The 17,045-nt window shown below is 30.5% G+C and overlaps 1 protein-coding gene and 1 pseudogene across 3 annotated transcripts; both read right to left on the reverse strand.

Annotated features, from left to right (window-relative positions):
* Positions 1-2,864: 2,864 nt before the first annotated feature.
* On the reverse strand, positions 2,865-5,642 carry LOC125868408 (uncharacterized; annotated as a pseudogene).
* Positions 5,643-10,579: 4,937 nt separating this feature from the next.
* On the reverse strand, positions 10,580-12,234 carry LOC125867720 (putative F-box protein At1g47790). Of its 3 annotated transcripts, none has more exons than XM_049548288.1 (3): positions 11,955-12,234; positions 11,836-11,861; positions 10,580-11,070 (listed from the first exon to the last, which is right to left on the reverse strand). In XM_049548288.1, the coding sequence occupies exons 1-3, from the start codon at positions 12,222-12,224 to the stop codon at positions 11,022-11,024; spliced, it is 345 nt and encodes a 114-aa protein (XP_049404245.1). In that variant the 5' UTR covers positions 12,225-12,234; the 3' UTR covers positions 10,580-11,021. The 3 variants fall into 3 exon arrangements, with proteins under 3 accessions (XP_049404245.1, XP_049404244.1, XP_049404243.1); XM_049548287.1 differs by having other exon boundaries at positions 10,580-11,758; XM_049548286.1 differs by lacking the exon at positions 11,836-11,861 and having other exon boundaries at positions 10,580-11,758.
* Between the last annotated feature and the right edge of the window lie 4,811 nt (positions 12,235-17,045).

Consider the following 17,045-nt stretch of genomic DNA (forward strand, 5'->3'; position numbering starts at 1 on the left):
TTTGAAAGAAATTAAAGAAAAAAACACTCTTGTCATTTGATAAACATTGTTTTCTGTCATAATGCTCTAACTGATTTTCTGAAGAAAAGAAAATCGAAGTTGTATACACGAGACAAACTACCACAAACAATTTCATTGCTGCATAAAAATATTCTACAAATTTATTGAATCAAAGATTTTAATTTGTGATTCAAATTGAATCACAAATTAAAATCTCATTCAAACGGAATCACCCCAGCTCCCTCTCTCTGTTGATGCATGTGTTTGTCTACACGAAAGTGACAACTGGCGAGGGAAATATGATATTAGCAATTGGTTTAAATTGATTACATGAGTGGTAAATGATTATAATATTGGGTCGGTATAATAATTAAAATGAGAGTAACTTTTAATTGTGATAAAAATATATCCATGTAGGCGCCACGTAGGATAATAAGAATAGAAAAATGATGTTCAAGGGTAAATATGATCCCAAAATTGGATGATAAGGGCAAATATACCAAAAAAGTATGATCAGGGGTAAATATAGCTTTTTTCTAAGAGTACAGGGGCAAATATGACCCTTTTCCCTTCTCAAAATGATATCTCTTTCTCTCTCCCGTTTCTTTCTTAGCTTTAGAATGGCTGAACTCAACAAATTGTTGATGAAATTTTAGGAGAAAATTCAAGGCAGAGCTCATATCGGAAGGAATTTTGCTCAGATTTTATCAAATTTTGAGTTTTCTTCTCTATTTTTCGGTTTGAGCTAGAGGTATTTTTTTCCCATCCCTCTTCGATCTTTTTTCTTGCAAGCTTCGGTCCAGCCTTTTTGTTTCTTGAATTCCGTTGTTTTTATCTGAATTTATGATTAAGCTTTATGATTAATGTTTTATCTGATTTGATATATGAAGCTTTTGCTTACGAAAAATTTGTACATGGTAGCTTAAGTTTAAGGTAGGTAAAATTTTGGTAGTGTGATTTTTTTTATGCTTACGTCAAGACCAACAACCATCAACTCTCGGCTTGTTGGTAAGGTGAGAGCTTCAAGCCCGATTTCAGGTGGCACACCCTCCACACAAGCACCGCCCGACGAAGGGGGAACGGAGAAAGCTACATGCCCAAATCTAGGGATAAACGTTAAGTCCTTGAGAAAACACACTGCTCAGTTCAAGTCATTGATACCGCACCTAAAATTAAATTTCAGCCATGTCCATTCTAAAAGTTAGAAACAATAGCATTCTAGTTTTGGGCAATGCTGAAAAGAATGGGGTGCTGCTCCATTAATGCTGAATGTCCAAGCCAAAGACTCCTCCATGAAAATATCTTCATTCCATTTCCAGTTTGCAGAGAGGAATCATATCATATGATAATATGATTGTTTGGTGGCCCTTTAACTTGAGTATGCCTACAAGGAAATCCCAATGAACATTATTAAAAGCTTCCTTGATGTCCAACTTACATAGGGCCTGACCTCCTTGATGGATCCTTGCTTATCGTAGTAGCAGTGTGTCTAGAGTCTATTCTCCTTTATATAGAGGTTCCACAATAGTTTGCATATGGAAGCTCAATTTCATGTTACAATGTCAATGACATTAAATTCACCTGCCGTCTTTGGGTTAGCAAAATTTTTCCCATGCTAGCAGTGCTTTCCGTGACATTTCTGCCTTCCCAATCCAAAGGTATCTCCTTAGGACAACTTCGAGCATTTGGATAACTTTCTTTGGCAACTAAGATCTGAAACCGGAATGTTTGTATAAAGATAAATACACTCTTAATCATTCTGCGTCACTTTTCGAACAAGGAGAAAACAAGTGGCAGCCTTAGTTGCTCGGGCTCTTAGAAATATAAGAAGTCATGGCTTTTGATTGTACAACTTTGCAAATAGTAAAATGCACTTCAGTTTGCCAACTATAGCTGTTAGCTTTTTCATATAAATCAAACGAACCATATAACACATGGAATGACTGATGTACAAAATCATGTGTCAGTCGCAAGAAAGTTGGAGTCGGCTATATGGGTCCTTGTTGTCTGTGTTGCTATGCCCTGAAATGGTCTAAATTTTGTTGCTTTGTCCTGAAACTGCAGATGTAAATGATGGTTGGAAGCACTAGTTGATCACAACCATAGTGAATGATAGAAAACTTTACATTTGAACCTCAATCTTCTTAAAGGTACGTCATTCTATAAGAGCTTAAACTTTTTATTCTCTAACAGAAATAATCTTTGTAGAATGAATTTAGTATTTGAAAATTGTGTTTACTGGCCATATTTAAGCTAAGAAGCTTGTTCGTTATTGCCAAATATTTGATAATAGAATTTATGGGGTTGTCAATTAAAGAAAGAAGATCCAATTGAACTTCCGCTAATTGAATTTGAGGCGATTGCCTCAGCAACAAATAACTCAAAGTAGAAAACAAACTCGGGGAAGGAGGATTTGGTTCAAATTTCTGAATGGTTAATTGAGATATGTATAAAGGAATTAGCTAATTAGAAATAACATTTTTAGTCTTGCTGCACCTTTCACTATTTTACAAGATACACTATCCTTAAATACAATATACATGTTAAAATTGATAGACTAAAGCAACTATGTAAACTAATATTTTGTGAACTTAAAGTTGATGCATAAATTTTAAATTAGTAACTTCAAATTCTCATGAGAATTCAATAATTGATTCTCTCGTCTTTCATAGATTTTATCCTTGTGGAACTCAATAAAAATTCTTTCTCGCGTCATATTGAAGAACAGTTATGAAGACTGACCATGGAAAAGTAACTATTTAAGTTGCATAAAGTTTCAAAAAAGAAAACAAAATCATCCATGGACATGAATAACTTCAACGTCATAATGAAAGAACTAGATCTAAACTTGTGTATGTACTTCTTTATTTAAGGAACATTTTTTTTCTTGGCCCGTGGATCACTTCCCACCCTCTTGCTACTTTGAGAAAGTACTTCTTGTAATTTTGATATTGGTACGTATTATGTTCCCATTCTCTCGATAAAGAGTGGTCTTGTAACTTCTCTGGATGCTCACCAATTTCTTCTAAAATGAAAGCAGAACTTCTCAATTGCTCTTTTGGTACCCTTGGTTGGTTAAGTTGATTGACCTATATATATAAGAAAAAATGTCAGATAGTAAGTCGGATACAAGCAGCATTAGAAGATAGTAAGTCGGTTACAAGAAACATTAGTAGATAACAAGAAAGGTAATTACAGTTTGTTCAGCTATAAAAGAATTGGACTGCATTGATGTCGCACTCTCAATAATGATGCTTGAACCCTACAATAAAAAAAATTGTATCATTATCCTGGACTTGTTTGACTACTTCTATTGCATCATTAAGTAGACAACAATAACTGAAAAGAACCAATTTATTTGACTACTTACTTCTGTTGCATTATTAGGTGTAGAAGGGCCTTCCTTTCTGACTTGATGAATTTGTTGCTGTTGAACTTCAGAGTGGATTCTCTCCATAAGAATAGGGCACTTTCTACTATTGTGCCCTAATGTTCCACACTTCTTTTTTCTGCCTTTTGTTGATGCTTTTAACAAGGTAAGCTTTCCAGAATCTGATTCTTTTTTAGTTGTCTCGTCAATCCCTCTCTTCCTTAGTTTTCTTGGTCTCCCTGGTTGTGCTTTGTATATTGGTGGCAATGGTGGTTCAATACCTGTCTTACGCCATTGCTCAAAGCTCACAATTGGCAGGATGGATGGACTGTAACTCTTCATGTACAGATCAAGTGTATAACATTCATGAACATATATTTCAGGCTCATCCTTCGTAACCCATATAGCTGCAATAGCATGATTACAAGGTAATCCTGTTAAGTCCCATCTCCTACACGAACATGTCTTATCTTTATGATCAACAGAGAGTAGTCTAAGATAGATGTCCTCAATCTGGTAGTGGAATTGATCAGATTTAATGGCAATACATTCAGCCGCTTTTGCCTTATATTTTCCTAGCTTCAACATGATTTTGGGACAGATTCTCTGGCAGTTCTTCATCATTTTATCTCTGTTCTTTTGATGTTTGGAATTGATTCAATCATTATCCAAATATACTTGTCTCTTACATGTATAAGTACACTATTGAATGACTCACACAAATTGTTTAACAACACATCACATTTTTGGAAAAGAAGAGAAAAAAGATCTTGACCAGTGACTTGGTGGCTTATTAATAAACCATTCTGGAGCTTTTGGATCTATTTTTTCCATATCTTTCATATGCTTGGAGAATTCAGGTTCTGTAGTTGCCCTAGCAGCTTTCCATAGGATATCCTTCAGTGTTTGTCCTCCAAAACCTTCAGTTTTGAAATTATTGGGTAGATGTCTCACACAAAATCTGTGTGCCACATCTGGCATTATCTCATCAAATGCTGGAATTAAACCCTTTTGTTGATCATAAATGAAAGTCCATGCAAAAGGGTTTTGTGATATTCCTAGGTCCTCATCAAGAAGCGTTAGGAACCATTTCCACCCACTTCCACGTTTCCTTTAGTTCACCTTCTACAATTGCGAATGCAATAGGATATATGTTGTCACTTCCATCAATGCCTACTGTTGTAAATAGTTGACTCCCCTATTGGTGCCCTTTCAAATGATATCCATCAACCCCTATTATCGGTCGACATCCGGCTAAAATGCCCTGTTTGCAAGCTGCAAAACATATATAAAGTTTCAAAAATCTTTTTCTATCATTAACCATTGTTTTTGGATTTTCATCTAGCTTCAAAATACATGTAGTCCTTGGATTACTCCTCCTTAGCTCAGCACAGTAATCCCATAACATATCAAATTGTTCTTCTTTAGTTCCTGTAATTAGATCTAATGCCTTCCTCTTTGCCATATAAGCTTGGGTTCGAGTAATAGTATAATTATGAGTCCTCATCACATGAGTTTGAAATTCTTTTACTCCCCAACTTGGATTTATTCTAAATTCTTCTACGTACTTCTTAGCCAAAAATCCAGAGTCAATAGTCTTGTTATCTCTTTGTTTGCCACAAGAATGGTCAGGGTCTATTGTCTTGATCTTGACAGGTTCATCTTGATTAGACTTTGATGCAAATATGAACCATTTGCAACTTGACACCTTACAAATGGCCCTCGACCTTGCACTTTCGTTATTCTTAAACTTGATGTCTTTTTTTTGGAACACATCATGTACCTCAACTGCCCACTTGAATTCTTTGCTATTGCTGAAAATCATATTAAGTGTAAACTTAAATTTTGGATCCTCCAAATCCCTAGTTGGGTTAAAAACAGTGGATCTTTTAAGATTTTCATCATCAGAATCTCCATGTAAACTCATTAATTCCTCATCTGATGTAGCACAATCATTTTCTTTAGTGTCATTGGGAAACATAGCCAACATGTTTGAGGCAACTCCAACCTCCATCGTTTTTTCTTTCACTTGATTTTCTCTGTTTCTCCCATTAAGGCCAATCCATTCTACAGTAGAGTCAACGATTTTATCAAAAATCATATCATCTTCTTCCAAGGAATAATCAGAGTCATTAAATGACTCACATTCTTCACATGTGGCATCACTCTCATCACTTTTCTCTGTTACATTCACATCTATCAAATCTTCTCCGCCTTGTAGTGGGTTGCCCTCGGAATCAGCTACATCATAGTTCCATTGGTCCTCTTCCATGTGCTCAACAAATATTTCTACTGTTAGGTATTTTGTAGACAAGGTTATACATATCTAAATCAGTTGTCAAAAGTCTTATACTCATCTCAAAATAAGGCACAAACTTGAACCAAAATTTCACCTTTTTATCATTGACGTTAAACTTTTTCATACACTGCCTCATCTGAATAATGGAATTTTCATTTCGATTGCAATAGTCATAATAAGTTATATGTCCATTAACATAGTTCATCACTGGCTCAAACACCCACCAACCCTTATAGTGTAATTTAATGGTGTACATATATGAATCTTCGCCTTTATCTGTCGTGTAAAAGAAAAAGTAGAATCTATTAGTGTTATAACAATAAACATCTCCAATAGAAAATGTAAATGATACAAATCCAACACAAAAATATGTAACCAATAATGAAAATCTAAATTAATTTTGAATTTGAATTATGCAAACTACAGTTCTTAAAAAGTTGACTTATATGTATCATAGTTTATGATTACTTCACTTTAACTGTGTGCACTTCTGAATTTTCAAATATGCTTGTGGTATTCTAATAAGTGGAACAAACACAAAATGTACTATTTCATACAAATTTAGAATATGCACTACAAATATTAAATTTCTATAATTCTTATAACTTTTGTTAAAAAAAATTGATATTTATTCTTTATGTGAAATATTAGTTGCGTTCTGTAACTCAACTTTTTTTTTTTTTTTCAGATTTCCATATAATCAAAGATTTAGGCTATAAATAAATTAATTGAGTACTTACATGCCGGCGTGAATTGTAGCCCATTCTTGCTTCGGAGTTTCATTGTGAAATTGAATGATATTGTTTCTCTTCAATAAGTATACTGAGTTGTTTTCTGTGTTGCAGGAGTGTCTGGATTGTATTCTCATATAAATGGGGAGGCAACTAAAGAGAAAAATTGTTCATCAACAAAAGAAAACACAGAGTAGTGTATGAGAGGATTGAATTATTTTCTCTTCATTAATCAACGTTCTATTCTAACTTTGGCAGTAGCAGGCCTAGTCTTATAGCGTCGTACGTAGTTCTTAATTCTTATTGCTAACATGATGAAACAAGAATGGTAAATAATTCTTTATTTGGTAACTCAGAAAACAAAATACTTAAACTAATTTGGTAAAATAAATTTAGAGTCCTAATTGCCTTATAGGAGAGAAGAAAATTTTAACTTATTAGTAATAATTTATTATTATAATACTAATTACTACTATAGTATTATTTATCATGTATTATATTTCTTTTTTATTTTTAGGATTAAGAATCAATTTTGATATAGAAACATTTTAATGATTTAAGTTTTATAACCAGTAAGTTAATTATAAATATATTAAAATTGGTTTTTCCTTGAGAAATACTTGGTGAACTATAATTGTTATTGGAACAAGATACATATTTATATACGAAATCAAATTGGGTGAAAGAGTTAAATTTAAGATATTCATAGCAATTTAGAAAAAACACATTTTGTTTATTTGAATAAATATATTATTGCATATATTGTAATTTTTTTATTTACATAAATATATTATTGCATTTATTATAATCCATTATTTATTATTTTTACATGCAATCTTTATATTGTCGCAGGATAATCTAGTTAGATACTCAAACTGAGAGCATGTTTAGCATTGCTACTAAAACCTGTTTATTTGTAGAAGTACTTTTTTAAAATGACTTTATAAAAAAACGCTTTTGAAAAAATAATAATTTGTGTTTGTCTAATTCATTTGAAAATGCTTTTGATAAGCAAATTATGTTTGACTAATCCTTTTTACAAAGTGATTTTGAGAGTCAAATTACGAAAAAAGGATAACTATCAAGGTGCTTTTAATATTAAGATTAATTTATAGAGACAAATTATTTTAAATATCTATTAAAAAATTAATTAAAATTAATGTACATATTCAAATTTTTGATCAATATTATACATAGGTAAATAAATTAATTATTAATATAATATTAACATGATGATTTGAATATAATTAAAAATATCAAGCAAAATAAATTTTAAAACTATTCCACAAATTAAACCACTATATAAAAGAAATCCCCCCCCCCCCAAAAAAAAAAAATAATAAAGTCCTTCGTATTTTCAATCCCACAAAAATATTGTCGTTACCTTTATTTCTAATTCTGTAAAATAAAACGTAAAATAATATATAAATATAGAATAAAATAGAAAATTTATTATATAAAATTAAAAATTAAAAATAATTTTTTTGAATGAAACTTAACCAAACTTATGAGATATGTTAATTAATAAGGGATATATAGGTAAATATGTATATATGGAAGGGATATTTTAGTCCTTAAAAAAAATTTGCTTCTGTTGTTTTTAAGAAGCAAAATTTTTTAGCTCCATCCCAACAACAGAAAAACTACTTCTGCTTCCATTTAAAAGCAATTTTAAGAATTTGTCAAACACTTAATTTTTTTATAAAAAAAAATACTTGTTTTCTCAAGAAAAAACACTTTTGGCCTCCCAAAAGCAATGTCAAACAGTTTAATGTGCTAAAAACAACTTATTTTTAGAAGCACTTTTTTTTAAAAAATGACTTTTTAGAAAAATGCTTATGAAAAAAGATACAATTCCTGATTGGCTAATTCATTTGAAAAGTGTATTTCATAAGCAAATTGCGTTTGGCTAATCTTTTATAAAAAGTGCTTTCAAGAGTCAAATTACAAAAAAAGAAAAACTATTAACGTACTTCTAATATTAAAATTATTTTATAGAGAGAAACTACTTTACATATCTATTGTAAAAAAATTGATTAAATTTATATTTTAAAAAAAATTGTAATTACATGTTTAAATTTTCAATCAATATTATATCTTTTTTGGGAGGCTGAAATCTTTAATTGTTATTTTTTTTTCTTCTTTTCCCTAATCTTGAAAAAAAATTGGTGTTACCTTTTTTCTAATTCTACAAAATAGTACACAAAATATATAAAATAATAATATATAAATGTAAAATAAATTATAAAATTTATTATAAAAATAAAAAATTAAAATTCTTAAATGAACAAACTTATGAAATATGCTAATTAATTAATAATAAATATATTGATAAATTGTATATGTGAAAAGGATATTTTAGTATTGAAAAAAAAAAAATTCTGCTACTTTTTTAAAACAACAGAAAATTTCAGTTTTTTCTCAATCATAGAAAAATTGTTTCTGCTTTCATTTAAAAGCACTTTTACTGATTTGACAAACACTTAATTTTTCAATATAAGAGTTTTTTTTTTTCTCAAAATAAGTGTTTCTGACCTTCTAACAACAGTGTCAAACAAGCTCTAAGTCGTATTTCAATTAAACACATTAATTAATAATTAAGTGTTTCAATTAGACTCTTTTAATTAGGAATTCAAAAAAGGTAAATTCTGAATGTCATATTAACTCAATTTCAAAGAAGAACCTTAATAAATAAAATAATTTCTTTTAGATGTCGTCTTCAATTAAAAAAAGAAAAAACCTTTCCTTTTCTCTTAATAAAAAAGTCTCATGTCACAATCCTTAATACTTTATCATGTAGCACCTAATAGATACTATGTTGCCTAGACTAATCTCTCTATGTAGCCACTCTTTAAGTCTTTATCTGAATGACAATTTCCACAATAAAGCCAAAGAAGACATCGATGTATTGTGATCATTTGTTAGAACAATGGAATTTATTCACTTAACGGACACTATAACAAAAACAGTTTTTAACGATAATAAATATGCATATTAACAAAGAGTATAAGTCTTTACTAACATTAGTTTATTGTCAGTGGATCAATGTCGTAATAGGCTTTAGAGAGAGTGCTAATTGCCTCTAAATATACATATTTAGTGGTAATTAAGCTATTTTTGTTAATTAATTACTGCTAAAAATCATTTTGATGTAGTGAAGGAAGATTTTGAGAAGAAACTCATGTAAGAAAGTTGGAATCTGTAAGTTGCATTGTAAAGTTCACCTTCTTTGCAGCAACACTTTCTTAATGCCTACAAATTTCTCAAATACAAGTAATATTGGAGAGATCAATAAATAAACTTCATAAGACCAAGAGTTTGTTACATGATCAACATAATCAAATATTAAATAAGTAATTCTGAATCGATCAAACTCTCATTGAAAGTAATTATTTCAACTATATGTTACCACGTTTAACCAATGAACTAGACTATAATCAAAATGGTCCTTTGGATGTCCTTACTGACTGAAGTTTTTTATTGCAGATCACCATCTGCAAACCTATAAATGGACTTGCCTATATAAAGATGGGACAATTTTATGTTTAATAATTGAGTCCAAGATTTCTTGACACCATAACGTTTCATTGTCAACAACATAAAAGTACCCACACAATGAATACGATGATGCCACATTGGATCTAGTAAAGGTATCTTTTCATATACCTCATCTTAATGAAACCGGATAAGGCTCATAATAGCCAATAACCCAAGAATATGGCCTATATACTTCATATAATTTTTTAAATAGGTGTCGCTATTAACCCAAGAATTTGACCTATATACTTCATATAATTTTTTAAATAGGTGTTCAATTGATGACCCTTCAGCACACGTGGCTACATCATTATCGTGATAAAAAAAAAAGGTAGAGAGACTAAAAACACATAAAATGTCTAAGTCCAACCAACAACAATTAAACTTAGAACTCACATTATAATTTAGTAACATATTATAATATACTAATTTAAGAGTAAAGGGTTAAAAACACATTTTTTTTTTTTGAGTTTCACATCCGAATTATTGAGCATAAATTTTGTACTTGAACTTTCAAGTAAAGGTTAGGTGGCATGACACGCAACATAAGGGTATTCAAACATCTGCAGCTCAACCATTTACTTACCTTCACATATAATTTTAACCTCACAGGATTCAGGTACATCCAACAAATTAGATCAATTCAGAAATGACAAAATAAAATTTAATATAAGACCAAGAGTTTGTTACATAAAAATGTTTCAATCAATACATAACTAAATATTAAAGAAGTGATTTTGGAGAGATTAAACTCTCCGTGAAAGTAGTTACATCAAAAATGGTACTATATTCATAAAATGAATGAAACCAATCAAACCATAATTGAATTGGTCCTTTGGATGTCCTGAGTGACCTACAAAACCCTCCTTCGCCTGAAGTGTAGACGTCAAATAGTACATCACCATCCGGAAACCTATAAATCGATTTGGCTAAATCAAGTCCGATAAAGTTAATTTTAAATAATTGAATCCAAGATTCCTTGACACCATAGTCTTTCATTGCCCACAACATAAAAGTAGTATCCACCCCATCAATCCTTCTCCAAGAGGAAGAAATACAAAGCATTCCTTCCAATACTGAAAGGCTACATTGTTTGATGCCAAGGTTGGGAGGCTGCCGATTGCACATTTGATCTGGAAATGGTATCTCTGTAAGTGTCTGATTTGAAATACTTAATGAAACCACAAGAAAATCGCAAGGAAGCCAATGAAATGCTCCATGTATAAATACCATACATGTACCAAAGCTATCCCTACAGGGGCAAAACAACGTAGGTGTCTTGATACAGACTTTTCTCCAAGAAGCACTTTTTAGGGCAAGAATTCCACAGTGTGGGTCTACAGGGGTTAGTGTCATGTCATCGTGAATTGTAAGTACCACGTAGTCATTAGTAGTTTGATCGTATCCCAATGCAAAATAAGAATTTAATATTCCAAATTCGGGAGGGGGAAGTAGTATTGATTCCCTTGTAGAGGGGTTCCACAATAGAACCTGATTATTAGAACTACCAACCCCGATAAGAAACAAGCCATGACAAGAACCAAAAAGTATGTGACTCTTTGGAGGGAGATCATCAAGTTTTTGTACATCATCAGGGGAGGATAAAGAAGAAGTAGAATAGAAGTTATCATCCCTATTGAGGTTGCAATGGACAACAAGAAATTTTGTGGAATTGGCATGATGGCGTTGATGCTTCATCTGAAAGTAAGGATCCGATGTTATGTCCCAAGATTTTGCAACACATTTGAATCGCAAAAGAGATCGCACAGGTAACCAACTGAGGATCTCCCACATCAAGTCTTGTTGAGAAAAAATTGAACCCTAGACAAAATAATAATAATAATAAACATAATTTATATATATATAAGAAAAACAACAATTAAACTCAATCGAGTCACCTGAGAATGAGCAACAATATCCATCTCTGCAGTTTAATTTTTTTAAAATAAAATTAGCCAGCCCCATCCATCCATTCAACCAACTAGTACAGAGTATAATACATCAGAGGGAGGGATACCTTGGCAAGTATGAACTGATTTCTTATTCTTCTTCTTCTGTTGTTGGCATCTGGAAACATCGAACTTTTTGCTATCGTAATCCGAGTGGTATTTGCAATGGATTTCTTCTTTTTCTTTTGTTGGCATCTGGAAAGATTGAACTTTTTGCTATCGCTAATCTGATTCCCCTTTGTGGTATTTGAATTGGATATCTTCATCATCGCTGCCTTTGGTGTAGCTTCTCGATTTGCTAATGTCCCCCTCACCGACTTCATCTTCTTTTGTGTCATCTTGGAATACTTGGGCCAAGTTTGGAGATTGGGCTAATTCGACCAAAATGGAAAGGGTTCCCACTCAATTTGGATAGTTACTTTACAATAAATATATATATATATATAAAGGAAATTTTCAAAATGTCAATATTTTAACATTTAATAAGATCCTTTAGCTACAATTTCAATATTTATTAAAAATGTCAATATTTTAATTTATTATATTGTTGATTTATGTAATTTTTTTCTTTAATTTAACTTAATAAAGTACAACTAAGCAAATAACAAATTAGAGAAAATCAGGGGAGAGAATCTTTCAAATTAAGTAAATAGTGCTGAAAATATATTATTACTTACTTTACATCTTAGGAGACTAAAATAGGCACAAAATATCTCTCTCTTCTTCATCATCCATTAACGACTTTCAATTCTCCATTGATGATCCTCCTTCTTCGTAGAAAGCAAGACAAGATTTTTGCCCAAAAAAAAGAGATTGATACAGATTAAGAGACTAAAATAGACGACAACTTCTCTCATCTTCCTCATCCTTTATTAACGACTTTCAATTNTATATTTTAATTATGATTTATAGTACTTTTAAATATAACGTATAGTGTGTTTGTAGGCTCTTATTAGATTGAAAAAATATTTTAAATTAGTAATTATTGTAATTAATAGTGTATATTACGTAATTTTCAAATTTGTAATAAATTTTTTTAAATATTAAGTCTAATAATTTATAGTATCTTAAATGTAATCTTTGAATACACATAAATTAAAAAAAGAAATAAGACAAATAAATTATAAATTAAATAATTGACATTTTCAAATATTAATTTACCACAAAATGAAAGTGAAGGAAGAAGTTGTGAGGCAAAAATAAAGAGAAGGGAATGGAATTAGTGAGGTGGGGTCCATATCCATTAAAATAAATGCATGACAAATTAAAAAGGTGTCAAATAGACAGGAAAACGGGCCCACATGCATTGAATAGGTTGGCAACCATTGAGTGGGTCACTAATACACGTGGCAGCGCGTGCATTTCACGCTTTTGGCTCCAAAAATCGCGTGTTTATTTATTTAAAGGTAGGATAGTTAAAGTGCCTATTTGTGCATTATGAAAGTTGGAGGTCAAAGTTAAAATTTGAAGCCAAGTTTAGGGGTCAATATATGTATTATGCCATATATATATATATATAAAAAAAGGAAATTTTCAAAATGTCAATATTTTAACATTTAATAAGATCCTTTAGCTACAATTTCAATATTTATTAAAAATGTCAATATTTTAATTTGTTATATTGTTGATTTATGTAATTTTTTTCTTTAATTTAACTTAATAAAGTACAACTAAGCAAATAACAAATTAGAGAAAATCAGGGGAGAGAATCTTTCAAATTAAGTAAATAGTGCTGAAAATATATTATTACTTACTTTACATCTTAGGAGACTAAAATAGGCACAAAATATCTCTCTCTTCTTCATCATCCATTAACGACTTTCAATTCTCCATTGATGATCCTCCTTCTTCGTAGAAAGCAAGACAAGATTTTTGCCCAAAAAAAAGAGATTGATACAGATTAAGAGACTAAAATAGACGACAACTTCTCTCATCTTCCTCATCCTTTATTAACGACTTTCAATTCTCCATTGATGATCTTCCTTCTCCATAGAAGACAAGACAATTGATTAAAGTTTTTGTCGGAAAAAAGGAGATCCATACAAACAAATAGGCATACAAATCGACGTTGGGCTGAAAGTTCAAATTTCTGCTGAATTTGTTGCTTGGTGCCTTGTTCATCCCCGTTTTGCTACGGATGAGATCTAATCTTATTTGGTGTTCCAATTTTTGTTTTCTTAAACATCCAACCAATTTTTTCATGTAATTTTTTTATTTCTAATTTTTGTTTTCGACATTTGAGTTTACTTTTTTTTTTTCACTTGTGTTTGGTGTGTCCTTGATGTACGGGAGGAAACTACCACCAACCATTCGATAGGATGATCTTAAAGCTATCATTGCTCCAGACATAATAGTTATCCACGTAACTATATTGTATTCATGATTGAGTCATGTATGTATTTTACTTTCATAGTGAAAACTAAAAAGTGTATCCAGTGATAAAATTGTATTACATGACTGCCAAATATATTTTTCTTTTATTTGTATTATAAAAATATTATTGATTGCATCTCAATCTAATCTAATCATTACATATGAATACGATTTAAGAAAGGATACAAAATTTGGAAGAAAATAGCATATATAGTGAAAATAATACAATCTTTTGAGAAAGAATACAATATTCTAAAAAAATACAAATGGATTGTGAAAGAAATAGGATACATCAACACTTAGGAAATACAAATCCATATGGCATACCAATTGGATTGACTACAAATTAAAAAAGAAATACAATGTTCTTAATAAAAATACAAATGTCGAGTAAAAGAAAAACAATTGACAAACAAATATTAATATGAATACAATTTTTGCAACCTTATTCTCTCACTCTCTCTTTCTTCGTCTTCTTCGTCTACTATATTCCTTTTTTTGATTTTTTTCACCAAAGCCAAATTTGAATCTGTATTCACTTGTGCATTAGTAAGACTCTGTCTCATCATCCAAAAAAATTATAACTACTCGGGAAATTTAAAAAACTTTAATGTCAAAACTTCCAAACAAATTAAAATTCAATAGTTAATGAATACGTGATTCTCATATAATGACCAAAACATGTTTTATCACAAAACAAACTATACTGCACACAAAATACATACAACAAATATAACATAATGAATACAAAACCATCAAATAATAAAACATGAATACAATATGAAATATCATCACTATTTCTTAAAAAATGAATACAACTATATAAAGTAAATATGTATCTTCAATTGTCTGGATACAATTAACACTCTTACAATGTCCACAACTAGAAAATGATACATAGGTATGATGAGTCCAAGTATGTGGGTATATTATCAAAACTAACAGAATGTCCATAACTACAAAATTAAAAAAAAAATTAAGGAATACAATATCTATACTAACAAACCCACAATATCCATAGACAATGACAATACTATTTTATATCAATACGTATACTTATGAATTTTGAATACTATTTTATTTCAATATGCATACTATTTTATATTGCTAGAAAATTGTTGATTTAGTTGGATACCTCTTGTAATCCTCTTAGATTCGGCCATTAGAGAGTGATTTTGAGGTTTTCAAACCCTAAACGAAATTGATCAAACGAAAATTTTGAATGATTTAAATAAAAATAAATTCAGTAAACAAATCTAAAAATCGGATAAAGATGCATACCTTAATCCAAGGGATTGTTGTGAATATCTTTAGAGATATATTTTTCAATTTCCAAAAAAAAACCCCGAAAAGAATGGAAGAGAGAGAAGCGGGAGTTGAAAGATGAAGAAGAATAGGATGAGGGAAATCAATGAGAGAAAATACTTTTTTTTTGTGAAAACATATGAGAGAGAATGAGTTGAAAATGGTAATTAAGGTGAGGTAAAATAGGAACTAAATTAGGATACACAATATTTTCAAAAATATTGACATTTTGACATTTTTACTAATATTTTTAAACTATAGATGTTTTTAATAATTATGTTAGAATTTTTGACTAGTTTACTAATTTCCCCCAAAAAAAAAATAGTCAAAAGCCATAGGAAACCTATGCAATATAATTTGTCAAAAATATATAATAATTATACAATATTCTTTATCAATACATGAATTATACATTGATTATATATTATGATACACTCAAAAAGCTTTATATAGCTTAATTATACATTAACAAATTATACATGAAGCAATAGCCAATTTGGTCAATTTTGGTAATTTTGAAAATTGAACCAATTTTTGAGTTAAAGCAAAGGGTCGAGTGATACTTTGCATAATTTGTCCAATTAACACAGGCAAACACCATAAATCCACTTGTTTAAGGGCATTGATAGTTTCAATAATTATATATTTTGTTTGAGTTAACTCTAGATACACATTATTTACCTCTATCTAGCGAATGTATCTCGTTTATCTCCTTTGTACCTCTTTGGTCCATCTATTTTATATGTATTTTTATTTCACATTGTATCTAAGTTTCAAAATTTAATGTATCTATATATCTAATATCAAATTCACGTTTTTTTGTATCCAAAATTAATTTAATCTGATATATTTTATATCAATTTCATTCAATTTATCCGATATCAATTTCATTAGTGTAGCTGATATCAATGATATATATATATATATATGAATACATTCATCACTATATCCATGTATCCGATATTGACATATGAACATCAATTGCCTTTACGTGCCATCTCATTAAGCATAAAGAGCGAAGAGAGGAAGTGGAAGAGAGCGAGAGGAAGAGGGATAGAGCGACGAGGGGAAAACAAGCAAGAGAAAGAAGGATAGAGCGAGGGGGAGAATGAGTGAGAAAAAAAAGGTAGAGAGCGAGAGAGGGGGAGCAAAAAGAGGAGAGAGAGTGAGGTCAAAAGGGGAGAAAGCGAGCGAGAGAATGACCGGGGGGGGGGGGGGGGGAAAGATAAGAATTATTTTTTCAACAAACTAACAGATCCCGCAAAAATCAAGTCACTCCTTCATATTTATTATTTTGAGATACGCGAAAAATATTATTGTAAATTTTTTCGGCAATTGAATTTAGCACTGCAAAATCTTTTAATTTGAAAATTTTCAAAAAACTTATTTTTCATGTGATTTAATATGAAAAATAATTATTAGGTGAAATATATTTCTTTCTTAATTGAATTTTTGAGAAGCGGTGTTTCTTGGCAACTTCC

Source organism: Solanum stenotomum, chromosome 6, assembly GCF_019186545.1.
Source record: "Solanum stenotomum isolate F172 chromosome 6, ASM1918654v1, whole genome shotgun sequence".
NCBI classification, from domain to species: Eukaryota; Viridiplantae; Streptophyta; class Magnoliopsida; order Solanales; family Solanaceae; genus Solanum; species Solanum stenotomum.